The sequence below is a fragment of the Podarcis cretensis genome (assembly GCF_951804945.1).
Source record: "Podarcis cretensis genome assembly, chromosome: 2".
In the NCBI taxonomy this organism is placed as follows: Eukaryota; Metazoa; Chordata; class Lepidosauria; order Squamata; family Lacertidae; genus Podarcis; species Podarcis cretensis.
This window is the reverse complement of record NC_137171.1, coordinates 82,119,930-82,147,355: the sequence shown is the minus strand read 5'-3', so window position 1 is coordinate 82,147,355 and position 27,426 is coordinate 82,119,930. Positions and strand designations below refer to the sequence as shown.

At 41.1% G+C, this 27,426-nt stretch overlaps 2 protein-coding genes and 1 long non-coding RNA gene across 3 annotated transcripts in view; all 3 read left to right on the top strand.

Annotated features, from left to right (window-relative positions):
• DCP1A (decapping mRNA 1A) overlaps nucleotides 1–22,399 on the top strand; it is a 35,265-nt gene extending 12,866 nt beyond the window's left edge. The window contains exons 4-10 of the mRNA XM_079965061.1: nucleotides 1,333–1,399; nucleotides 4,953–5,076; nucleotides 8,684–8,794; nucleotides 11,474–12,223; nucleotides 13,169–13,234; nucleotides 14,039–14,257; nucleotides 17,736–22,399. Of these exons, the coding sequence (XP_079821187.1) occupies nucleotides 1,333–1,399; nucleotides 4,953–5,076; nucleotides 8,684–8,794; nucleotides 11,474–12,223; nucleotides 13,169–13,234; nucleotides 14,039–14,257; nucleotides 17,736–17,816 (1,418 nt within the window). The 3' untranslated portion in view covers nucleotides 17,817–22,399. The remainder of the gene's footprint in view (nucleotides 1–1,332; nucleotides 1,400–4,952; nucleotides 5,077–8,683; nucleotides 8,795–11,473; nucleotides 12,224–13,168; nucleotides 13,235–14,038; nucleotides 14,258–17,735) is intronic.
• The window catches only part of LOC307209744, a 107,890-nt gene that overhangs the window by 26,733 nt on the left and 53,731 nt on the right, over nucleotides 1–27,426 (top strand). The gene's annotated exons all lie outside the window — the stretch shown is intronic.
• The window catches only part of TKT (transketolase), a 35,032-nt gene continuing 32,788 nt past the window's right edge, over nucleotides 25,183–27,426 (top strand). Inside the window, exon 1 of the mRNA XM_079965018.1 lies at nucleotides 25,183–25,394. Within this exon, the coding sequence (XP_079821144.1) occupies nucleotides 25,288–25,394 (107 nt within the window). The 5' untranslated portion in view covers nucleotides 25,183–25,287. The remainder of the gene's footprint in view (nucleotides 25,395–27,426) is intronic.

Here is a 27,426-nt window from a genome sequence, read left to right as displayed (position 1 = left end):
AGGACATAGCTATGAACCAGTTTTCTTAAAAGATCGTTTTGCATTGCAATAGTCACCTGCTTTCAAAGATTTAATATTTCACAATGCTTAATGGCATCACATCTCCCCATTTTTATTTAAGAATCTGTTTGTTACTGAATCCCAATTTTTCTTAACTATGGTTTAGTGTTTTGTGTGAATACAAGGCCACATGTTTCCTGTTCCATGGAATTATGGGCCTGCTAACTTGATCCAGTTCCCTGAACCTGTTCTATTATATAAATTATCTGTAGTATATTATATCTTTTTTAGAGTCCACAGTTATTTCAAATCAGATTACTAAACTGGGCATCACTCATCCTGCATCTTCATTTTGTCTCTACCCAAGTAGCAGAGCTACTCTTCTTCCTGTTCCCATGCGATGGTTTTCTTAAGAGTGCCTTTTCCTTTGTTTATTCTGCTTCATATCCTTTGCTTCCTTTACCCATCCTCTCTTGGGACTCTGTTATTTAGCCCGTTACTCACTTTGTCTCTCTTCCTCTGGCTGCCTTGCCTCCTGACCTTGAGTTTCCTTCTTGCTAGATCCTTTTTACTATGCAAGAATAGAATGAAGGTTTATAGCCAGGAAGGTGACACAGAAAGGACTCTGTATATGTGTGTCAGATGAAAGGCTAGAAGTACAGAGTGAAGGAAAAGGAAAGACTCATGCAGTCTGACAGATTTCTGGTTCCTTTAGTTTAGACCTTTTCTTTTTCACTCCCAGGGCAGAAAGTGAAATAAACATTTTTAAATGTATTTAACGCTTATACAGAATTTATAACGTTAAATCCAAAGTCTAATTTAAGCTGCTACTGACTTCTAAGTGAATGGTTCATAATTATCAAACACATATAACTGGACTGAATGTTATGTTTGGGTTCTGCACTAGTCTTTGGGTTCTGCACTAGTCTTAAGTGCTCATTTTATCTGACCTGCCTGTAATTTAACCTGTCAGATCAGGAGCTTTTTACATGTAACCTTTTTTTGGCCTAAGATTAAAGCTTTTGCCTGGGAACAAGATGTTTGTTTTCAATATGGTTGTACATATTAAATTGTTCACTAGCAAGTGTAACACCATAACCTAACATCTGTTTTATTATTTGCTGCCCCTGTTTCCATGAATATTTGAAATTACCCAGTAGTACTGCTTATATGTGCATAAATCATTTTAAGTACAGAATTTGTAATCTATGCATCCTGCTGTTTTCTATTTGAAGATACTCTGTAATCAAAATGATATAATAATAATAATAATAATAATAATAATAATAATAATAATATATTAACTGTCTTTTTTTAAATACCTTCCTCAAGTGTCAATTTACAGTATCTGGTTCTATGACAAGAATGACTGTCACCGAATAGCAAAACTCATGGCAAAGTAAGTATCTCATTTTTTTAAACAACTTTGTGTTATTTCTAGTTTGCATTTTATAGCATTTCCTATAAAACCATGTATCTTTGCCAATATTTGTGCCGTCAGTAAAAATTCATGTTAGCTTAGTTTGTAATGTACTGCTTAATTTTGTGCTTAGAATAAAAGCCATTTACTTTCCCTGTTTGCATGCAATTCTAAGCCAAACTATGTCTTAGCACCCAGGCAATGTGATATGAGCTCTCTTATAGTGCATGCAAAGTTTATACATGAGCAGAACAGAAGTCAAAATATCTCGAGGATAATGCTATATCAGATAGCCCTGGTACCTCCAGTATCGGACACTAAATGCCTCTGAATACTAGCTTATTTGATGGGTGGATTAATTTGTTTAATTAACTTTCCCCTCCCCCATTTCTTCCGAAAGAAGCCCAGTATGGCAAACAGCAAGTGAATAAAACAATTCAATACAGATTCAGACTAGACAAAGCCTATTGCTGGGGATCACAGTCAAGAGAGCACTGTTGCCCCTGTGTCCTGCTTGGGGGCTTTCTGTAGACACCTGGTTAGCCACTGTGAAAACAGAATACTGAACCTGATAGGCCCTGGGCCAGGTCCAGCAGGACAATTCTTTGGTCAAGAATTTATCATAAACTGGCTCATTTTTATAATTGTAAAGTAACAGAATTATTGAACGGGTGCGATCCGTTGCTCAAAATGAGTGAGGAGTTGCAGTGGATCACTGTACGTAACACTACTGATTCTGCAACCCAATGCTGGGTTCGATTTCTGGTCAAACCAATGGATAAGAGTGGGGATTAGATTTGTGCTGGAGAGAGAGGGATTTATACCAAGTAGCACACGATCCCATGGCTACCAGTTTTTTAACCGTAGTTACAATGTTAGGAGCATTACATCTGCATTCATCCAGTGATACAGAATCCAAATTCTCAGATCTGAATCATGCAAATTAAGATCGTCTGTGCCAATTAGCGAAGGTTTGCCTCTCTTCTTGTTGTGTAATTTGGTGGCTTTATCGCAGCATGTGCCCAGCATGCCCTCTATATTACCTATAGTAATGTCATGTCTTGGAGGACAAACCACATTTATTTGGCATCAAATAGCTGCATCAGCAAATACTTTAGAGCTCAGAGAATGGACCACTCTCAACCTTCTCCAGGGAATTTAATGGTATTTATGATCTTCTGTTTCTGTGAGTTTTTCATTCTAGACTGGGGAAACATTAATGTAATGATGGAGTAAGCTATTGGGAGTTAACTTGCCCTAGCATCCTTTCATGAAGAGAAGATATGGTGTGATTGACATATTCTGTGATTGTTGTGATATCAACTTTTGGCTTTTCCATCAGCTGCCTGTAATATAGCCTGATGCTTTTGACATGGCATTTCCTGTTCTTAATAATCAAATCTACTCTCACTGCAGGAGACTAGATTTTTTTAAAAAATCACAACTCCATCTCATTGAAGGTTACTGTGTGTTAAATCAGGCGGCTTTGAAGTGGACCATTAAGTTTTTAGCAGGCTACCAAGTAGGGACCAAGCACTGGCTATTCTGAGCCAGAGCCTAGATTTCCTGCCCCTTTCCCTCCCATTTTAAAAGCTTTATTGAAGGAAGCTTTTTTTATAGGTTGATTGGATGCCCTCTGAAGCAGAGTGGTGTTGATACCCAGCCACCCATCATCTTAAGCCACATCTGCATTATACATTTTTAAAGCATTCTCATACCAATTTAAATAGCCATGAGTTCCCTCAAGAATCCAGAGGACTGTAGTTAAGGGTGTAGAGATTTGTTAGAAGACCTCTATTTTCCATTACTCAGCTACAATTCCCAAAGTTCCCTGGAAAGAGGGAGTGATTGCTACACTGCTATGGTTCCCAGGATCCTTTGGGGGGAAGCCATGGCTATGTGGTATGATACTATATTAAATGTATAGTGCAGTTTTGGGCTCAACTTCTGAGAGGCATCTACATTTGTAAATTAGCATCTCCAAATATTATGCATCAGGGGTGTCATCTCGTCCTCGGGATTGTGGGTGCCTGCCGCTGCAACACGGGCGTGCAGCGTCACACACACTACATGCAGGCGTGTGTGTGTGACATCACATGTCCATGTTGCGGCGGTGGTGGCTTCTCTTATTCCTCCTCTCCGCAGCTAGCGGTGCACTGTTTTCTGTGGGGAGAGGCTCAGACTCGGAGGCAGAGAGACTCTGCCTCCACGTCCAAGCTCCACGCCCTGGAAAAGGATGCCTTGCTCACTGGCTGCAAGGACGGAGCTGAACTGCTTCTCTCCCTCAGAGGCAGCACCACTGCTGCCTGCTGGCTTTTCTCATTGACTTTGAGGTGGCTCAGCCTCCACAAGTCGTTACTGTGGGAGCCCACGGCCCCCTGGAGATGGCTCCTATGTAATGCATATTTGGGTCATGGGCTTGTGCCCTGATCCTTTAAATTTCTAGCAATGTTCCTGCTCTGGACCAGTGAGAGAGGTTATGGTAAAATAATAGTCTCCTTTAAAAACACACACACACACAAAATTGATATCCCATCTTTCTATGCATATGTAGACTGAAAGTTACATTTAAAACAAAATAAATGTGACAATATAATCCACTTGCACAGTATATTGCAAAACAGAAGCAAAACAAACCTTTAAAGGCTCTGACTAAAAATGCAAGTTGAAATAAAATAGTCTGTAAGTGTGCACTTGAAAATAGGCCATGAAGGGATCAGACATACCTCTCAGTGACTAGACTATATCATTTGTATTTCTTTCCCTCTAATCTTATTCTTTCTTATACAGAATTTTGCACACAAACATGCCATCCAGCTGATGAGAATCAGGCTATTCCCATAATGCACTTAGAGCTTCCTGTGATAATTTGTGCCAAAAAATGTCATTATAAACTGGGCTCTATTGTTTGACAATAAAACATTTTTGGAGTAGTGGCTAATAAAGGATTTTATAGAGGAATTTCCTGGTGTTGTTTTTTGATGGGCTGCTTCTGTATTTCGCACTGTATATATTGTACATGTCTACAAAAGTGGGAAATGTTCACATGAAAAGTGAACTGGGGAGTCTTGGTGACTGAGCACATTTACAAGTAGCCCAAATTCAAAATTCCTTCAAATCCATGAAAGCTTTCTGTTTGTGTAAGTGATCTGCTTTTTTTTAAGAAAGTACATTTACTCCTTCTACTACCTTGAAAATGGCCTAACTTGGTCATAATCAGTGGAATCATAGGTGTTGGTTTACAGTATTACTTGCTCCCATTTACATGGCTTTACTGTTAGGTTATCTAAATGCTATACATAACCACTTACAAAACCCTGCCAGTTTTGGGAAGTAGAAACCAGCAATGAATTGAAATTATAAAATTCAGGTTTAGAACGTATAGCTCTGTTGGGGTTAAGATGTGCACAAAATTCATGCAGCATGTATTCAGTTCAAAATATGAAACAAACTGCTTCTATAGTGAATGGTGTGTTTTGCTGTACATTTTTAATAAAATCTAATCATATGCTGTTTTCCCCCTCTATCATAGAGTAGTGCAAGAAGAAGCTCAGAGATCCCAGCTGCTGTTCCAGGACAGAAGAAGTGTCAGCAGGATTAATGGATGCACTGATATCCTAGAGATGCTTAGCAAAGCTAAGGTTGAATATGAACAGGTAAGGAAAGTATCTGTATTAGAAATCAGAGGTCAGGCTTGCATTACATATTTTAGTGGGAGCCAAAATAAACTTGGTGTACCTTTGCTGTTGGATGGTTATCCCTCAAGGATTTCCATTCATTCTCTTTTCTTTTTCTAATAGTAAGCACTGGCAAAACGGGGCTTTCCTGCCTTGTTTTTCTGAGAATAACTGGATTTCCATTAATGTAATTTTTGTGTGTCACTGTACATAAATAGGCTTTTGAAATTTAATTTCAGTCTCAAATGGCTGCCTTTCTGGAAGCTGAGATAAATGTCAATGGAGGTATTGCATACTATTACTCAAGGTTCACGTTCCTTCTGTGCAAACTTGATTATATTACTAAAAGTCCTGGAAAATTGGGCAACAACAAAGTTGCCTGTATTTTAGTATCCCCCTAGCACAACTTCACACTCTAGAAACTTTCCTTACAGTTTTCAGTACTATAATACAGTCTGTTTTCTTTCTCCTTACCCAAACTTGCTGAAGGAGAAAGAGTGAGCAGTGAATCATCATAGGCAGTGCATGGCAATATTACAGTGCCTCAGGGCATGTTGAATCATGAAGCAAATGGCTAAGGGCTTTCATCTATCCTGGAATACCAATTTTAGACACATTGGTGTTTATCCAAGCTAGAATAAGTTGCTGTACCTTTTAAAAACGAAAACAGTAGCCTGTCATGGTTTATAAAATAATGGCGACATAATCTGTCTTGGCTCTGACAGTATTGACGGAAAACTTATAAGGAGAAACAATGAGAGAGAGAGATTTTTTCCTCAAGCTTCTGTTTTATTTGGGAGAAGGGGCATAGTTATGTGAGTTAAACATGCAAATATGGTTTCGCCTTAGTATTTTACATCTGATCAGTTTAAATTTCTTCGTTCTAAGTTTAATGCCTTCCCAACCTTCACCTTCGGTAGTAATCTATCTATATAATGTAGAGTTGTCTAGCTCACCCTGTGCCTTCTTAATTGCATTGCAACCACACATCCATTACTGCCTAGGTTCTATTAACTATGGCAGTCTCCCCACCATCCCTCCAACTCGCCTGGGGTGGGGTGTCCAGTCCTTCAGAACATGTGCACCGTGTACGTCTCATCTACTTGCAGCCCCCACCCATCTTGTTCCCTCCCTACTCAAGGAGAGATGATAAATGAATCAGGTAGGACTAGAGGTAATAAGAGACGAGAGAATTAGCAAGTACTCATTGATTTTGATTTTTTTAAGGTGGTGGAGTAGAATAAATTAAGAAAAGGAGCAGTTTCAATGAGTTGGGTCCAGAGTATCTCCTTCCATTTTTTGAAAGAGGCTTGGATCCACCAGGAGTTCCCATTCATGGATGAGAAGATGACTTATGGCAATTTTCCCATGAAGCCTTATTCACCACCTGCCACACTTTTCTGAAGGGTCCCCTAGTGCTAGAGTACACCTTTCAGGGAGTGACGGGAGGAAGGAGAGGTCATTGAAAATACTCCCCCCTCCCTCTCTTCATGTGTGGAATGTTTTGTGGCCACAACGCTGTTCATGGGATTTCTCAACACAATTCAACAACATTGAGACATTAACATTATTATTACTGTATCTACATAATGGAATAAAGAATACCTTCACCTCCTAATTTTCTGCTTTCCATGCTGTTAAAGACAAAGGAGAAGCCCAGAAATAATTTGGCAATCTTAATCATGTGAACCATTCTGGAAAATGTGTCTACTTGTCTGTCTTGTAAACGTCATTGTAAGCTAACTTTCTGTCTAAATCTGCATGCCCTCTTTTCTCTTGGGGTCTAATATGAATAGCTTGGACAGCCTGAATTGAATCACTTGATTAAATGTATACACCATTCTGTACACTCAGGGCAGGTTGAATTCATTATAATGCTGCCTCTTCCATCTGTGGGAGGCAGGGACTCTGACTCCACATTCTTGCACATACTTTGCATAACTCCTCCAGCTATTGAAATGTGCCCTAAACCACAGCTATCCAATTTGGTTTTCAGAGGTGATGCTTCTAAATATGCAGATCTGTAAAGTACCTGTTTAATGAAAGAAATGAGAGGGAAGCTTTAGAAATAAACTCTTGGTATAAATTGAATTAGTGTTTTATGTTGTTTAGTTGTGGGTTCTTTCTGTTGCTGTGTCATGTGTCTTACACATTATTGCTCCTAATTCTTTTAATTGCATGCTTTTTCAAGCATGTGTATGTGTTTATGTCATTCCTCTTACTAATTCCTTGCCAATTATCTTGAGTCTATAATAATTATAGATGAATTTGCATTTTATAGAAAAATCTGCCTAGTACAGTCCAGATGGATCATAAAATAATCCTGCTGTGCAGCCCACATGTGATGGGCAGAGAGTCGGCATGAGAATGGGTAGCCAGGAGTGAGAAAAGAGCTTTGTAACTGCCTGAGTGATTTAATATAGGATTCTAAACCAGCTTAATCTTTCATGTACTCTCTGCATCCAGTCCGTATGTGAAAATGAATGAGTTTGGTTAGTGGGTGGATTCTTTTTTTTAAATAGCTTACTTTCCCCCTCCCTCTTCAGAAAGATTATAACACTTTTTGTAACCTGGCCTTAAACAAGCAACGATACTTTGGGATTGCGTTTATAAACAATGAAATTGGGCTTAAATTCCTTACCAAAATGTTAGCCACACTAAAAGTGCAGGAAATTGGGGGGGGGGAGGCAGAGACACGGCAGACGGGGTATTGTCAATCTATTTTATGAATTTTAAATCTGTAAGATAAAGTAAATCTTTACATATTTATGCAAAGTTGTAGTGATGTGGCAGGTTTCCATTGCTGGCCATGTTTGCAGCTTGCTACAGTCGGCTTAACTTCCTTGTGTTGATGGTCAGCTCATGAAGCTAGAAGCTTATACTTGGGGGGAAACTTTGCGTAAGGTAATATATCGACTGAATTTTTTCTCCAACAGCAGCAAAGACTGTCAACTTCAGCTCTGTTGACTGCATCATAAATGGCACACTCAAAAGATTTAAACTGGCAGGTCTCTTGAACCATGAAGCTGAATCATCACTTTATTTTAGTGCTGTTAGTACATTTGCCTAATGCCTGGAAACATGCTGGACTCATGACTGTTCTAGCTAATTTTATAATTGTTCTGTGTACACCTTGGTGTGTATTTTCACAAGTGTAAGCACATCTACCCTTTTAGAGGATGTGCACCCGGTTGTATAGCTGTAAGAGATGTTTAAAAACTCTGTTGCGTAGACATTCTGTATCTTCTCCATTCATTTGGGTGACCCAAATGGCCTGAGTCATGCATTCGTGTCTAGCTGACAACAGCTGGGAGAACTGTTTGGGTTGAAGCTGGGTGATGCTGGCCATGATGTTTAATCAGCTTCTGATCAAGTTGTGCCTTTAGCATGACACTGGCAGAACTATCATAGGATTGTGCAATGCGATAACCACAATATTGAATAGATAGTATGTTGTGAAAAGCATAAAGTTCAGAGAGAAGAAGAGCAGATGAGGAAAAGATCTTCCGGGGATGTTTATAGAGGGGTGCGGAAAATGAACACGTCTGAGTGGGAATTAAAAACAATAATGCATTTTATTTTCTAGAATCAGAAGAGTGACCTCATTAGTTGGACACAACCAAGTGCAAATCCCACAAAGACGGAAAATACAGAGATTTCAGAGCATGGATCATCAATGTTACAAATGCAAGACCATGTATGTTCATTTTAAAGCACTGTGACACTACTGTACTGTTTTGATACCTTTATAATAAATGGATCATGGGGTTGCATCCAGTGCTTTTTTTCTGGGGGGACGCAGGGGGGCGCATACCGCTAAACATTTTGTGAATCTTTGTCCTTTTATCCATTTACTATATTTATTCTTCCTGATTTTAACTATAAAATGGTGTTTTTCTTGAGTCAAAATGAGAGTACTCCTTAACATTTTTAAAGGAAAAAAGCACTGGTTGTATCCAATGGTAGTATTGAGAGCCAAGGCACTCCATTTTCACCAATTCCCCCCAACAATTGATGCCCTCTGTGCTATATCCCATAGTGTTTCAGAGGGTCCTCTTTTGAGGGGCATAGGGGACTTGTCCTGGGTAGGAGGGATCAGTAAAATTGGGGGCCATGTTTTGTGCAAGTGGAAGTGCTTAACATCAGTGCAGAGCCAGCAGTTAGAAACAACCATTATGAGTTTATAGGTCCTTCTAACCAGAACATGGTGTTCTGTAGATTGCATTCAGTGCTGTTCATAGGCAGCTGTTTGGATCCAGCAGAGGCTTCTATAAACAGAAGGGGGTGGGAAATAATTTTCACTGATTTCCCCCTTCCCTCTGGAGACCCTCCAGAACAACATGGAAAATCACTTGCCAAAAACAAAACAAACAGAAACCCCCTCTTCTGCTGGATCAAAGAGCCTTTTGTGTACAGAAGGGACAGCATTGGAAACAACCCCTGGGTCTTCATTTTAAAGGTATAGATGACCTCTGTGTTGAAGTACACCTGCTGAATAATCACATATTATATTTGTTGGGGCCGCCTCAGGTGGCGTGATCTCAAGCTTCCCCAGCTGCTTTAAAAACAAGAGTTCCTAACACAAGAGAAACAGGCTAGACTAGAACTTTTCTTTTCCATGGTGCTTTAAGCTTAGAAAGAAGAATGTGAGAACCGTGAGTGCAGCATTCATGACTCTGTTGTATGTCTAAACATGGGCAGCGCCCATTGGATTCTGCCCCTTCTGTAGGTTGCTTTGACAGCAACAGTAGGGAAGTCCGACCACCTAGGCCAGCTTTTGGCCCTCATCGGACATCGTAAGGCTTATTAGTCAACTAAACAGGAGCTTTGGCTAAGAAGTGAGACAGATAGCCAAGAAAGATACTGTATACTAATACAGAAAATTGGTTGCAAGAAATAAGATGAGCAGGTCTTGTAGGTCTTGTGGCTGCTAATAGTGCCATCTAATGGAGGAAAAGGAGTGGTGCACAATTTAATCTTGGAGAGTCTCCTTCTAGAAATGGGGTTTTAGGGCCATTTTGTCTTACTGAAGCCACTGAGGGTTTTTCACAGATCTACAAGGAGGATGTTGGATGTTTCGATTTTTAAATTGATGCAGTTGATCAGAAGTAGTCTTATCTGCCTTTTTGGCTCTTAATGGGGTTTGGGGTGCATAGCCCCAATTATTAGTATGGAATTGAAGATTAAAGTGAACCAGTGCTGTAAGATTCTAAAATGTTACTCTTCTAAATCACAGGAGTTTTTCCCATCCTTTTTATTTCTCTTTCTCCACCACCTTTTTTCCGTTTATTATTCTCTTTTCTCCCTCCCTTCCTTCCTTTTTGGTGTCTTCTATTCTGGGCCATTATTGGGATTATACAAACATGGAAGGTAATGAGTGGCTGGTGAAGGACCCTGTGTGAGAGGCAGAGAAGGGAAGAAAGGGAATCTCTCAGGAGATAACTGGAAGGGTCAACCCCATTCTCTGTGAGACAAGGGCTAAGATCTATTTGAGAGAGAACGTTGCTATTTCTTTTTCTTTTCATTTAGATTCGTTTGTCTTTTATTATATTGTATTATGAAACGGCTTCCAAAAAAATTATGATATAAATGAGTTTTGCAGTTCTGAAAGTGGCAGGGAGCTAATTTTCTCACCATGAATATTTGCTTCTGTGCAAAGGGAGCAAATAAATCCTTGCAGTAATAACACACAACCCCATTTCTCCTCCATGCTGGAGCCCTGCCTTGTGTACAGTAACACACCATGCCATGCAAAGTAACCCAATACCCTTTTGTTGGCCTTCTAGCAGCTCATTCCTTCCTATGCCCATGTGCAGAGCTTACTTCTACTTTAAACTCCTTTTTTGCACTTATCTATTATAGTTTGCAATCTTTACAAATAAGAACTACCAGTACTTATTTGTGAGGCGAAACTGATAATTTTTTGAAGTATCATTTGGACTGCCATGAGATAGGATGGCAATATCTGTGCAGAATGGGTGAAGGAGTATGAAAATAAGTAGCTTCTTGGGGCAAGTCTGCTTACGGCTCCATCATTTTTTTAAGTCTCCTGATAAATATTCTCTCCTTAAAGGTATTTGCAGATTAAAATGCTTTGCAATTTTAAAGACAATGAAAAGCAGTAGGAAAACAAACTCTTACAATTGGGATTCCAAGAACTGGCTGTTAGCGTATATTGTTTCATCGTGATATACAAGCATACTGTGCCACATAAGTATAAAAATATTGTTGATAAAACCTATGGCCCGTAATGTGTTTTTTGCATGGCTTTACAACTTTTAGCAAGCTGTTCTCTTTTAAATTCTACACACTACCACTAATTTACTGGAGACTTTTAAGCTGAGCTTCTGGTTGTTCTTTTTTTCTCTATTTCTAGCCGTGCTCATCCATACCAAAACACCTAACAGTGGAAGAGTTATTTGGAACATCATTTCCAAAGGAACACAGTACAGTTTCCTACTCTAATCCAGAGAGAACCAAGAAGCCTGACTCCTCATGCAGAGAGCACAATTTGCTCCTTCCTTTTTCATTTGAGCAGTCGACAGTGATCCATCAGCCTCTGGGGAAACTGGATGGCTCAAGCTTCAAAAGTAATTCTTGTACCTTATTGCCACAGGAGTGTATGCCGCCCTTACTGATTGCCTCACCTTCTGCCCCACAACCTGAAGTGAATAAAGCTTCAAACTATGCCGTGCAGCTAAGCCCTAACCTTAATTCCACTCTGGCCACAGAAGCTCCCTGTGTGCAAATGCTTCAGAGCGGCAGCACAAACAATAACATGCTGCAAGTTATGCAGCAGGCTGCCAAGCAAATGTCTCCGCTTGTGAATCAGCAGCCGTCTGATATGAACCACGGTCCGCAGAACATCACTCCCTGTCAGAACCAATTCTTAACATCTTTGGCTGCAACCAGTATAGAAAGCGCTTCGAACATGCCGCTTGCAAATACGGATCTCCTTCAAAAACTCAGGTTGACCCCACAACATGATGTTATGCAGCAGTCGGCAAATAAAGCCCCAGTAGCGTCTAACTCTTCTTCTGCCGCTAGCCAGCTGGCGACCCCAGATCGTTTCAAAGAATCCCACACCAAACAAGCCCTGACTGGTAAAGCAATTCCACCTGTTCAGGTCAGTTCTCCTAGTGTATAATGAAATGGTTAGAGTGTTATCACACTGCTGTTCACAATAGAGAAGCAGGCCCAGGTATGGAGGCAAGTGGGTGGAGCAAGCAGTTGGAGTGCAGCCCAGGTGAGCTGCAGAAGACCAGCTTCCCATCAGCTGTCCTGCTCTGCTGCCACTGCACACCTCTCATGGCTTTTGCTATTCCAGCCTCATCAGCATGGAACGCCACGGAGGGAAGTGGCAGCAGAGCAGGACAATTGCTGGGGAGCTGCCTAGGCGAGCTGTGGGGGGGGGGGGGAACAGAGGTGCATGGCTTGGGCGAGCAAAATGAGCAGGGGTTGCTGCTCCTAGTAAATTAATATATGTAGATTTCTTTAGCAATAAGGTTGATTGTAAAAACATTGGTAGGTTAGTGCTGTTAGCAGCGGTTCTCATGTTATTACCCAATGTTATTTGAGTCTGAAAGTGCCAACACAATTTCTTTCTTGCCAATGGGTGAATTGGACGTTTGTATTGGATACTAGTCTTGTAAGGGGTGCTTTATAACGTTGTTCTGGCTAGGCAGTTAGTTATTTTTTAACAATGTTGGGTTTTCAGTGTTTTTCTTTAAAAGTGATGTATTGATCAGAACACTTTGGTCCAATACAGATGAAATTCTGTATCCGGCCAAAACAGTATTTGTTGATTATGTTAGTAGAGACTAGATGGTCAGAGAACTGTGCTTGAATCTGGAAGACCAAGTCTCACCTTTCCAAGCAACCATGCGGTGAGGGGTAGTACAGTATGTAACTGACAATTTTGGTTACAAACTCTTATAATAGGTTACCTTAGGTATCTTATTTAACAAATGAAGTAATAGCATGTGTATGTGTTTGCATTTTTTAAAGGGGGAAATGTAAGAAGAATGCTGGATTGTTCAGATACTACGTATTTCTTTCTTTAAAATTGTAGGTTGCACAGCAAAGCAAGGAGCTTGAAACATTTTCACACCCCAAAGCTTTGCCAAAGGCAAGCCAAGTATGTATTTAAATCCTTGCATCACCAGAGTGTCTTTCCCTGTCTGGATTTGTGCAAAGGCCAATTCTCAACAAAACCTGGTTCCATCCAGGCTGACAACCCAATGTGTCTTGAATCCTGATCCCTATCCATTAATTAGGATGACCTAGTTCTCCTTTACTAGTATACTCCTTCTGGAGACCTCCAGGTCTTGCAAGAATTGAAATATGCCTAGCCAACAATCCTTTCCCTTGTAGCTCATAAAACAATAATGCAATTGGCTGCTCTCTATAAAAGTGCCCAATTTTTCCAGAGCACATTTTAGTAATCTCTCATTTCTTTGTAAGATCGAGTTTATATGCTGGTACAAAGAGTCCAAGAAGGCATCAACAATTGTACTGCTATCCATATTACTGTAAATTGCTACAGAGTTCTCTTTGAGCTACCACATCAGTATGCCAGAATAAAAATTTGGGTTTATTAATTATTTCCTGAATGGCGTTGTGATCCAGGTTGGTCACACTGGTTACTGTTAGCATCCATAGCTTTTGTGAGGCCCTTTCAACTTAAGCCGCTTCATTTCTGCATGCAAGTCCCTGCAGCTTGTATAATGTTGGAAGCGCCCAGGTCACATAAGAGCCAGTGAAGCAGCCGCTTCTTTTGCCGGTGTGCCAAGGAGCTACATCACTGGTTCCTGCTATTTTAACTGGGACTTCAAACAGTACCAGAAAGGTAATATCAGAAGAGTCTTTAATATATTTAGATAGTTCTTTAAAAATGAGGGAAAAAATCATCCCCATCTCATTTGATTTCTTGTTTTTGCAGGTTGCTTCCCCACAGTTTGCTGCAGCTACAACCACAATGGCACCTTCAGTCCTCTTGTCACCTAGTGTGTTCCAACAGTCAGCTATGAAGTCCTCTGACATCGAAAACAAAGTTGGTTCCTCTTCTCCTCTCACTCTTGGAGCAGTAGATGTTCCAACATTACCTCCGACAGTTCTTACTAGATCTCAGCTTCAAGAAACCTTAATATATCTAATAAAGGTACAGTCAGTGACTCATTTGGACTCTTGATTCAGAATAAAGTGCTGATTATAAGTGGGTACCATAAAGAAGGTTAGGAGGAATAACACTGATAGGTGTATTAGATCATTTAGCAATAAAAGCAGCAACTAGAGAACCGTTAGCAGTATTTTAAGTGGTAATGATGTTGATAACCTTAAAAACATGAGAATTGTTAATTCAGTTAAATAACACAATTTATTATTAAATATGCTAACGTAAGTGTCATCTACCAAGGACAACTCTCCAAGTACACTCGTTCTGAGTCCTCCCCGTTTAGGGTCCATTTTGCTGAACATCCATGGCAAACCCAGAAGTACCGGAACGGGTTGCTTCCGGGTTTGCTGCTCACACACATGCAGAAGCACTAAATCACACTTCTGCACATGCGCAGAGCGGCACTTTGTCGAGGGTCTCTTTCGTTGAACAGATCCCGGACGCAAAAGGAGGTATGACTGTATCTCTCTATCTAAGGATTTTGAGGCAAGAGGTATGCACTTCAGGACTGATTCAGAAATATTTGGAGTTCATATTTCTAAGCCAAATGATAACAGCTGAAGGGGGAAAGTGGATAATCAGGACCTCCCAAGTGGCAAATTTTGTTTTAAAAGTCTGCTGTGGCCATGGCACCTGAAATGTGTTGGGCACGTAGAAGGTTCTGATTTTTGAACTGTCCAAATTGTTCACAATCAGAGGAAGAAATACGTGCTGTCTGCATTTTAAAGAACTGCTCAACCTTCCCTTAGTTCACTTCTTTTGAGTGAATCTAATCTGTAAGTTCAGAAGGATGGGAAAAATAAAGATGGAAGATGTTTGACTTTATACATGAAAACCTTTAGAAAAATAGGTTACAAAGGTGTAGTTGGAGATCACAAATCAACCTGCTTTACCACAGGAGTTTGTTCATTAGAAGTTCCAAGTGGCTTGGCCATTCTCAGTTTATTCTGTTATGAAATATTTGAGAATTCATTGATGCTCGTATTAGGCAGCAAAAGCACACTGGCTGACTTGAAAAATTGTTTTTTTAGTTATGTATTGGCTTCAGCTGCAAGGCTGCTTTGCAAATGTGCCAATAAATCCAGCGAATCACAAAGAGAGATCTTGCACCTAGGACAGGCTTACATTAAGAGGATTGTTTTGCCCTTTTTGTCATCACCAGGGTCACAAAACTTTGTGCTACATCAGGGCTCTCTAGTTCTTTCTATACTGATATCAGTAAGTCTTGCATACAGAGTACAGATCTAAAAATAACAGGACACAGAAATTAGTGTTTTGGTAATAGAATTGTTAGGAATAAAATGGGCCTGTACTCGGGTCACATAATCAGCTTTGTGGCCTCTGTTTTGTTTCTTTGTAGTTTTTTTTCTGCACAACCTGCTGTTTCTTTTCCCCTGTCAGAACCGCAAGTGAAACAAAGAGACTTGCTGACTGTGAATGGAGGGGAGAAGAGCCCCTTTGAACAGAGGTCAACTGTCAGCAATTTTACTTTGTAATTAAAATCATGCAGCACTTTCAGTGATCTTGAGAATGTGCTTTGTGTTGTCTTAAACCTTCACAAATGCCGTTTCTGACCTTTAGTCAGCTCTCTGCTTTGTGTATGTCCGACCTTGTTAACAGTTGATAATATTATTATTAAACTCCGCTTCCCTTCAGTGGAGGAGTATTAAAAAATAGTGCTACAATGTTCCATAAGCTATATGTAGATCCAAAATGCATAGCTCATCTGATTGTTACATTTATTATAACTAGAGTTCTTTAAGTGATGAATGAATAAAACAATTTAAAACACCAGTCCAAATAAAACACCAGTCAAATGACAGCACAGAATCCCTGTAAAACAAAACAGCTGGAGCAGAGGCTAAAAGTCAAGTAATAAAACGGTAATGGAGAGCCACTACACATCCTCACTAAAACCATGTTCCAAGTTTCCATTAAATGTAGATATAAATGAATTAATATAGCCGATTCTTAAGAGAATAAGAGAGGGTTTTTTTTACTATGGAAAGATATTACAATAGGTGAGAGGCGAGCCTTTTCTGCGAGGTGATTCCTCTGTTGGGGCATTACAAAAGGCCCTCACCCTTCTAAATGGCACTTTAGGTTCACATTCCCATTAGAATAAGGCCATAAAATACCGAATGGTCACATCTTTTATGTTTGGCTAATTTTCATGAATATATTGGCTTAGAATTGCCCAACTAGTACACAAAGGTATCTTTTTTCAATGAAGAACCAGAAATACGAATAACTGACAGGATGTTTGTTGTTGTTGATGTTTAATTTGAGGTGCAAATTCACATGATGGGAACACTGAAAGTCCCAGGCCATGCGTATAGGTAGATTTGTAGAGGCCTGGGCAATGATGATGATGATGCCAGCTCAGCTGGTCCATGGAGGTCAGATAGTGAAAATGCCCTGCCTAACTCAACCCAGGCTATTCCCAAAATGCAGGAAGAGACTAAATGGAAAAGTATAGTGATCCAGACCTCAAGGCAGGTAAAATCCTACATATGCAGATACTGACTTTTTATTTCATTCCTGTCTGGTTCTTAGTTATCATCCAAAACAAATGAGCCTTCTTGTCTTTAAGAGTGTGCTTGCTGTACTAATTCAGATTCTTCTTGTACAGTTGCATTCACTTATGCAGGTTTCCCTAATTAGCTGTCACTTTGAGACTTAACATGGATTTGTTAATTCATAATACTCCCCTGTCACTAGTTTTCATCACTTCTCTTTGTTTCTCTGTACTTCCGCATTCACTTTACCTTTTCTTATCTTAGTTGCTTTGCAAGCACCCTTCTAAAAGGTTTCAAGTAGTGTACCCTTGTAAATAAGATTGATCCGGCTTTAATGTAGAAATAATTCATTTTAAAATCCATACTGCTTCCTCAGGTTGAAAACAATCTAAACAGCCCAAATGAATTTTGATAGTGTTACCAAGTTACACTGGAATAGCCTTGAGCACTGAATTGGGCAGTTACATTTATCCCATAAGGTCAGGACAGAGATACCACTGTATATGCTCAGTGATATTTCTGAGCTATGTATCATTGATAGTACAGTGGTACCTTGGTACAGTACAGTACTTAATTCGTTCCGGAGGTCCGTTCTTAACCTGAAACTGTTCTTAACCTGAAACACCACTTTAGCTAATGGGGCCTCCTGCTGCCGCCGCACCACCGGAGCATGATTTCTGTTCTCATCCTGAAGCAAAGTTCTTAACCCAAGGTACTATTTCTGGGTTAGCGGAGTCTGTAACCTGAAGCGTATGTAACCTGAAGTGTATGTAACCCTAGGTACCACTGTATAGCTTTATTAAACTTCCTCCTTCATGCCTCCTACCCAACTCCTAAACTTACAGGTTTTGTTAATAGGTGTAGAATAATGAATTGGGTAGGAAAAAGTAATGAATTATTTCTGTCGTTGGTTTAATTATGGTTCCCCCCTCTCTTTCCTTCAGAACGATGCGAATTTTCTTAGTACGCTTCATGAAGTTTATTTACAAGTCTTGACCAAGAATACGGACAGCATCAAACTATAACTGAAGTAAATACAGTTCAACTTACCACCTAATTGTTTCAGAAACAATTATGCCTCTTCTGTGAAACTGTTAATATTTTTAAAGGTTGTTTTTAGTTGAAGTTTTAAGTTTTGTTAAAGTAAGGAGACCTTGTCCCTTAAAATTGCGTAACTAATGTTCTCAGAAGTGATCTAGGTTTCACTGTGACCAATCACCAGCAGGCTTTTATTTCTGTATGCGGAAAATGGTCTTCATGTTTAACAGCACATTATTTTTGAGTGGGTTTAGAGTAATATGAAAAACTGTTTTGATTTTTCTTCCTCTGGTACATACATCTAAATAATTAGGGTGAATGTGGCCTAAGCCATCTTTGGCAGTTGAGTAAAGATAACAAGTTGTGAAGCTAACTTCTGATTTAAAGAGCCATGGATGGAATGCAGAATGTAATTTTAAGGTTTGGAAGGAAACAGTGGAAAGCACTGTAAAAATGCTGGGGTTTTTTTAGAGCTGGATGGACTCAGCATGGTATTGACCATCAAATTGACTCCCTTAATATGCAGTACTGGCTTATGCATCCCTATGTTTTACTAAGGCAAAATGAAGGTGGATTATGAAATACCCCTTTAACAATACTTGCAGTGTTCTTATATTTTGTTAATGATACTATTTTCAAGCAAATAATTTTTAAACAGAAATGGATGGAACATCATTGTGGTCCCCTTATTGTCCTTTCCAGGCTTAATGCAAATTTTGGAGGTTTGCCTGTAGCATAGATGCGAAGGAACCCAGAGAAGTGTGTATAATTTCGTTTTTGGTGTTTAAAAATGGGGACATAAACAACAAATGCAGTCTGCTCTTCTCCCCATATTTTCCCTCCATTTGCAGGTTTTTGTGAGTTCTCATAGAAGGTTATGATTTCATTACCACTGTAAAGATCAAACTTCTTCCCAAAGGAAGTTGCTCTGATCTCCTTGTTGTTTTATATGCTGCTATCGGTCTCTCCTTGACTTGTATTTATTTCATTATGGCATGTGATAGTAGCTAGCAATACTCTAGTGTAACATAAATCTCAATATGTTCAAGCAATACTAATATTAAAAGGATGGGGTGGTTTTTGTTTTTTAGTAGAAGGTCTTTGTTTTATATTGTGAAAGGTAATTTTGTAATCCTTTTAACCGATCAACACACACTGCTTATTTGTCAAAGCATTGCTGGAATGGAGGATCCATGTATTACAATCAGTTTCCTGTGCAACCCACTGAAATGAGTAGGGCTTCATAAAAAGCACAGCCAGGATCTTATAGAGGCCCCCTTCTTTTGGTAGAGTTTGCAATGGAAAAGGTCCTGAATTAGAATGTACCTGTTGCTCTTAAAATTTAAATGTAACGATGATCCCTTCAAGGTGCAGATACTATCTGTAATTCATCTACCAAGCTTTAATTATGATTCCACCACAAATCAGTGTTTTGATATATAGCGTGTTGGATTTTTAAAAAATCAAAATATGTACTTCATTTTGAGTGATTTTAAGTAGGTGTTTTTATGTTTAGCAAAATCTGCCTTTTGAGAGAACCTCTTCGGCCTTTGAACTCAGTGTTTCTAGTTGCAAACATAGTATTTTATATCAGATATATGTGCAGAATTCAGGGAAATATGTTAGTAGTGATATGCATATTCGACTAATGTTTTGGCTTTAATGGTAAAACTCAAATGCTTTTCAGGCTTTCTAGACTTTTTTTTTTTTTTAAAGGAAACATGAGAGCTCTACTTAAATGCTGGACCTTTGATAGCACACCCATGTATGTGCACCAAGAAAAACATGCTTGCTTATTTAAACAGAATTATTCTGTATGAAGCTTTTTCCGGGGGGCGGGGCAGAAAGCAAGCCACTGCAGTACTCTTCAGTTTATTTTAAGTGGCTGTATTAACCATACCCCCTGAACCAAATTTATATAATGCTGTGTTTGTAGATAATAAAGACTCAAGAACAGTCCTTAATTATTGTGTATGGAAAGAAGAAAACCTTCTTAGCCATAAGCATAATATTGGAGGAATAACGATATTGAGCTGAATTTGGTCACAATGGTCAAAGTAAGCATTGTATCCAAATATCTGTGGAAATGAAACGGAAGTAGCCAGTGTGGTTCTCTCCAGATGTTGAACTGCAACTCCCTGACCACTGACCATACCAGGTAGGGCTGAGGGGGAATAGTAATCCAACATCTGGGGGACACGTTGGCTACCCCTGCTATAAAGGGTTCCCTTATATTGAATGTACCATTACTGTTTTGTGACTTCAAGGGGTTAGTGAGAGAGAGTTTTGCTTCAGACAGCATCACTGTATTTGTCCCAGTACACTTCGTCCTCCTGTTTACTATTTTGCATTGTAATTCCCTAGAAACCTCATCTGGTAGCTTGGCAGGTCAGAGTTCTCAACTGATGGAAGTATGTGCAGCATCAATAAATAGTTCTCTGCTTCCAAAGAGAATTCCCTTAGCTAGAAGAAAGTTGAATCTTTTTTTTTTTTTTTTTTTTGTCAGTAGATTTGCATTAACCTAGGATCTTACACACGTCGTTAACAACATTTGTGTATGTAGCAGGCTCAAGCTGGGAGGTCACAGGCAAGCTAGGCAATACAAAGCATCATTCTGCTTTTGTTGCTTCTTGCAGCGTGAGAAGTTAACAAACGAAACAAAACCAAACATTTTAAGAATTGCTTTGAAAAACAAAACTCTGCTGCAAGGTAAAAATCACAGATGCTTACAAAATGCAGAAATCACTGGACAGCTTTAGCCTGATTACATACGGTCATATCCAACAGTAATCATACTCAGAGTAAACCTATTGAAATTAATGGAATTAAGTTCTTTAAGTTGAATGATTACAATAGTTCTGTTCTCAGTGCGATTTGGTCTTTTAATCTCTTGTAGAAGTTTAGAGCTATAATGAAACATTTTATTCTTACCTGCATGCAACAGTAACAAGTACATAGCTAACCGACTTGGGCCATTCTTTTCAAGCTTATATTTTAGCAAGGTATTATTTCCCACAAGCAAACATATGATTTTAGACTGTCCTAAAATCAATATTCAGTATCTTAAGCATGTATTTTTTTCGTTGCCTATATGCAGCATTTTATTAAAAATTGCTTAATATTTGTCCATCCAAAAGTGACTTTAAAACAAGCAGCTTACTCAATAAGAACTCATTGCTGTTTTGTTCTGTTGCATTAACAATGTTTTGTTAAAAATGTGCCTAGCAACTCTGTATTTGTGACACACCCAGCAAAATGTTAACAGTCTGCTAAGAGCTAAGGCACAATATGACAGTATGACAAGTAAAAGCATGTCTTATTCTGACATGGGGTTGGATTCAACATTTCTTCCATGAACAGAAAAGCTCATTCTGTGGAAGGGACAAATGTTGCTGAAGGAAAGGGGGAAGGTGATCTTGCAGATCCCTACTTCCTCCTTGCCTCCCCCCATGCCGCTTCAGTTTTCTGGAAGGCTCCTCAGCCCTCCAGAGTAGTTTTGGTAGAAAGGAAGTGTTTCCATCTTCTGAGAGTGACATTTCACTCCCTGGAACTTTGGATCTAAGCCAGAGAGTATAATCATGTTTCAGGCATACTAAATCGTATCTCCCCACCCCACCCCCGTAGTTCTCTTTTGCTTGAATTTAGGGCATTCCACCAATGCCATGTTTAGGCACGGGTATAATTAGTGTGGAACTTTCCAGGAAATATATTTAATGTGGAGTGGTCTGACACAAAAACCCAGCCACCTCTTGTTGGCTAACATGAGTTGCTTCTTAAGCATATCTTTAAAAAAGAGGAATGTGTGCAATATATATTTCACCTCAGTTTTGGACATCTTTCGTGAACATGTTAAAGGTGCAATATCTTCACTTTAAGTGGGAAACATTTGCAATAATATTCCCCCTGTGGTTTGTTTTTGTACCAATTTAACATTGTGGGCACATGGTGGTTCTCTGTTTAAAATGCACACTACACTCAGTGTTTGGGTTTAGCGCTTTAATTTGCACTCGCATGCATATCAAGAGTTTGAGGTGCTTCCGATCTTTTGGATTTTAAGTGATTACTTTAGGAAAACAATGGGCATGGTCCTGTTCCACAGGCACAGCATTCACACCTGAATGATTCTCAGAGGATCAATAGAGCCCTGTTTCCCCATTTTTTGTGGGCACATAGGAAGTACAAGAGACCGATAGGAAGAGGAATGGAACTTTTGTACGCGCGTCTCATTCATATTCGTAGTCCTTGACTGCTTGGTTGAAGTTATTCATCCTTCTACGCACATATATAGGTGGGGGTATTGGGAGCTGATATATATTGAACTTGTTGGAATCCTCTACATATTGGCGCTGCACCTGTGGTGGCCTGGATTGTGCCCACTAGCATTTGAGCAACTTTTAAAACTGTCACCATAATGCTTCATTAACATTTCAGTATATGGGTATGTAATTTGTGCCATCTTATTATACTGGCAAATATTAAGTTATTGCATAAATGTTTAAGAATAAGCATTTTTCATTGAAAATTTTGTATGTTTGCAGATATATTTTTGTAATAAAACTTCAAAGGCAAATGTTCTGGTCTGTCCTGATATCTTCTTGGTGGCAGTTCACCTTTTGAAAAGGGAGTCCAGCTTAGGAGAGCTGTTGAAAGCTTTTATGAAGGTTTGATAATTGGGTACCGTCTTCAAAAACCAGACGTATCTGTACTTTAACACAAAAATGTGACTCTTGGGATTGTAGCCAACTAACATTGAGTAGACCCATTGAAATTAATGGATCTGAGTTAGTCGTGCCCATTAACTTCAATGGAGGTACTGTATGTGGACTAACATTGAATGCAACCCTAGATTCTTGCATCTGTGTTCCTTTTCTTTTGCTTTAACACTTTAATATAAACCTTTAACATATGCTATACGAACATCTGATGCCACACTTACCCAGGGAATATACAATTATGAAATTGGGGGAAGAAGCTAAGGAGAACACATCATTGGAGATGGTGTAAGACATTCACCTGACAGGCTCAGCATCTTTAAAAAGCCAGGATGTCTTCTGAAATTAACTGTTTCATTCAAGTTGATGAAGATGTAACCTGAATACAAGCATCCCCCTACTTACGTGTGTTATACTTGTACATGACCGCACATATGCACAGTGCTGAGAAATAGCATACTGGCCTGAATATAAAGCCACACCTTTAAAATTGGAGGGGGGGGGGAAAGGAAAAATACCCGAACATAAGCCGCTCCATTCTTCGCTGCTCCTGGGTGCATGCTGGGGGGGTGGCAGCCATGTTGTGTTGCCGGTGGCCCTTCCCCTTCCTCACTCTCTCCCTTCCTGACCTTGGGGGAGAGGACGGGGGACTACGCACGGGCGGGCACTGTTTTGCCACGCTCCTGGTCATGTTTGCCCCACGCTCCTGGCTGCATACCATAAGGTCACAAACATAAGCCACACTTTAACTTTTCATGGTCAGAATTTGGGGGGAAAGAGGGTTATATTCAGGCCAATACGGTAAGTAAATGGAACCATACCATCCCTGGAGCCTAAAGAGGATGTCAGTGAGGGCAGAAGAAGTCCCAAAGAGGCTTAGTGTGGCTTTGGTTTTTTTTGTTTTTTAATATATTTTATTAAGGGTTTTCTTGTTTTACAGTGTAAGTGTAATGCCTCGTATTTTTTTTTTCCCGTGTAACATTTTTACAAATCCATTTCATTTGTTGAGGCATTAGGGGGAGAAGAAAAAAGAAAAGAAAAAAAAAAGAAGAAAGGAGGGTGGAAGGAGGGGAGATGGATGGGGGTGGGGTGGGGTAGCGGTGTTTCTATTTTAGTGTGGCTTTGTTTAAGCCGCTCAGGCTCCCCACCGAACAGCTGATGCACGGGGTAGCACAGCAGCAGCAGCTGCCGCTTTTCCACGGGGCCTTCAGGCAGCCCCAGAGCTTCAACTCCAAACTCTTAATTTGGTCTGGAGTGGAGAGAGAGCGTGAGATAGAGCTGAAGAGCAGGGGGAAATAGGCATATAGAGGGTGCTCCACTTTATGCGATTCCACTTATGTGCACGGGGTCCCGGAACAATCCCTGAGCATGGATGCCCATGTCTACGGTGGCTAGGAGTGCATTTGCACAGTTAAGGCTAGTGCACCAGCTGCATTCGTTCCTTGAGATGTATTTGACCAGTGTGACACACGCAGCTTAGCTACATCCCATTTGGATCACTATAACATGCTCTACATGGGGCTGCCTTTGAAAAGTGCTCAGAAACTTCAACTGGTCCAAAGACCTGCAGCCAGATTGTTGACCGGGTCTGGTTATAGGGAGCATTAACCGCTCCACTGGACTGTTTCGGGGCATAAGTCAAAGTGCTAGTTATAATGCTCTGTGGCTCCAAGCTATCTGAAAGACCATATTCCTCCTATGTTCTGAGATCTTCAGAGGAGGCCCTTTTCTCAGTCCTGCCACCCTCACAGGCACGCTTGGTAGGGACACAAGAGAGGGCAATCTCAGCGACTTCTCCCAACTTTGGAACCCCCAAGCAGGATTCCAGGGGTTTCCAGGCGCTCACCCAGTGTTTCCATTGGGAAAACTGAGGCACAGTGGAGGCTAATTGTATTTAAGAAATATGGTTCATTTTACACCTAAAGTCTTCAATGGAGGAGGTGCAGAACATTCTTCCCAGCGCCTTTTTCATTCGGAAAAGTGGACCTCATTGCCATTCTAAGAGAACTTGGGAGGCGTTCCTGGTGACTTCCAGCGCCTCTTTTTCAATAAAAATAGCACAGAGTGTCTCTCAATTTTTGAGCGTCCCCCCCCCCCCGCCCAACCGACTAGTTTGCTCCGCTTTAAAGCCAAGCAACACCGCAAGCACATTACAAGGCGGGGCTGGGGGAAACCTGCGGGGCCGCCAGGTGTTCTTGGACTCCATTTCCCAGCATCCCTCACCATTGGCCGTGCTGGCTGAGGGTGATGGGAGCCGGAGTCCAACAGCACCTGGAGGGCCAGTTAGAAAGGAAGCCCTGCGCCCTACGCGGGCTGAGTTGCACCCTGGGCTTTCCCCCTTCCCTTCGCCGCTGCGCAAATGGCGCTGAGCCGCGCCCTGCTCCCGTTACGCGCGGAGCGAGAGGGAAGAGGACGCGGCTGTTTTCTGCGCCTCAGCCGCGCCTCTCTTCCTCGGGAGGGGAGCGGCTGGCCTTCGCAGCCGGGCGGGAGAGCTCAGTCCGCAGGCAGTGCGCTGCTGGGGAGGCGGGGGCTTTTCGCCCAGGCAGGCAGGCAGGCAGGACTCCGCCCGCGCGCCGCTGGCAGAGGTGGCCCCGACGCCTGGCCCCTCCTCGCCCGGCCGAGCAGCTCCGCCTCCCCTGCTTCAGTCGCCGAGCCCGGGCCTGTCCAGCGCCACACGCTCCAGCTCCAGCTCCTGCCGCCGCCGCCTGCAACCCGAGCCCGCCGCCGGCCACGTTCCTGCTTCGCCATGGAGGATTATCACAAGCCCGACCAGCAGACGCTGCAGGCCCTGAAGGACACGGCCAATCGGCTGCGCATCAACTCCATCAAGGCCACCACCGCGGCTGGCTCCGGGTGAGCCAAGGGGGAGAGGGAGGGAGCTGGGCTCGACTCAGGCAGAAGTGCCGGGGCTCACACACCTGCCGGCCAGTCACGCCTTCTCTCTTGGAAGGCCCTAGATCTCGCAGATGAGGGATCAAGGCAGCCTAGCACGACGAAGGAAAACTGCCTCACACCGTCAGACCTTTGGCCCTAGCTTTGTGTTGCGCGACTCGGACTGGCAGTCGCACTCGGGGTTTCCAGGCAGAGAGGTTCTCCCAGCCCTACAGTGGAGATGCTAAGGTTGAACCGAGCACCGTTTGCATGCCTTTCCCCTGTAATACACGCCGCTTCCGGAGTGCAGACCTCTTTCTCCAGAGCTGAGCGTTGGCTGAAATGAACTCACGGAGGGATGGCGGCAGTCTGCCTGACATATTCAGCACTGCCTGCCCGCCTTTGATCTTGCCCCACGTTTCCCACCCTCAGTGTGGGGTGGGGGCAGAAAGTTGCTCTGTTGGTGCCTTCTGTAAATGTCCCATGCCACCTTTATCCCAGGGTAGATCTTACTTGGGTACTGGCTATCCTCCTAAGAACAGACCCTTACCATTTTCTGAGCAAGGTGGGGTCAACTCTCTTAACATCTATTTTTTGTTCCCACCCACAACATATCAAAGCATTATCCAACTGCCTGAAGGTAGGAAAATGCACTTGCTATCTCCTTAAGCAGATCATACCATTATTGGCATTTCACCCCATAAGATGGATACGTTCTCGTCTTGTCCCTTCACTCTTAATAATCCTAGCTAGCAAAAGGTAGCCCCTACTTAAGTGTCTCTTTAGTACTGTGTAGCCCAAGAAGATACAGTAGTTGTGCTTTCCTTCCCTGGTCCTGCTACAAATGATTCTAGAACAAGGCTACTAATATGTCGAACAGCCTTGACACTACCCCCTGTTTGTGTGGACTTCTGTGCCTCTGGATGAAATCTGGTCCAAATCTTGCCACTTACTGTTGCGTGTGTGTGCAGTTCAGGGGATTTCTGCAGAGATCTGACTGTTGAAATCCATTGAGTTATCCATTGGTCATCAAGCCACAATGTGCGTACACTGTTACCTAAACACTGTATTTGAGTTCAGTAGGGTGTTCCTCTTGGAGCAATAATTGATTTCACAGCTTTGCCCAAATGGGCTAGCGATATCTTAAACATTATACCTATTTGCATACCACCTGTTTCCCCCCCTCTTTTCTTAAAAAGCAATAATGATAAATAAAACATAGAGCTGAAGATCTTTGTTCTTACTGGGAAACCTTGAATTTTGAGTTGCAAAATGGGTTCAGAGCTTCCATTAGGTTTCGAAATGCAGGTTTAAAGCAATCTTTAGGTGTCAGTTATGTTTCACAACTCATGTAATAAGCAAACCTGGTTTGGCAACCTAAAGCTTTCAACAGCCATACAATTTAATGGAGGATTTTCTTTGGATAGAAGATGTAGCCATTACAAATCACTTTAGAAGGTTGCAGATATAGCGAAGGTGCAAATAGAATTAGATAGCTTATTTGCTGCATCTGTAGCTGGATTGAATTTGGGATTTGTGTACGTTCCAAGGAGCTGAACAAACCCATTTTCAGCTGGTGCCTGCAGCCCAATAGACATTTATCTGGGAGTAAGTCCCATTAAACTCAATGGGGCAACTTTTGAATAGACCAATGTTAGGATTGTTCTGGATGTAATAATTGTCCCTGGAAGATAAAGATCAGAACTATATATGCAGCAGTTATCTGCAAATACACTTGGGTGTGAAAATTATTACCTCACCTGTGGCTGTGAAAAATGAATAAGAATGATAAAACATTGAACACTGGATGTTTGTGTTGATGAAATATTTTTGTGTTTTATGTGTTTTGATAAAGGGCTCATTGCATAACAACCCTTTTTACATCATATAGATTGGTTCAAAAGCTTATTTTTTAGAAAGAGAACGGAGTTAATTGCTCTTAAATACTGTATAGGGGCTTTTCTGATTATACTCATACAGTTTGTTTATGCATGTAGTGTGTGTGTGTCCAAAT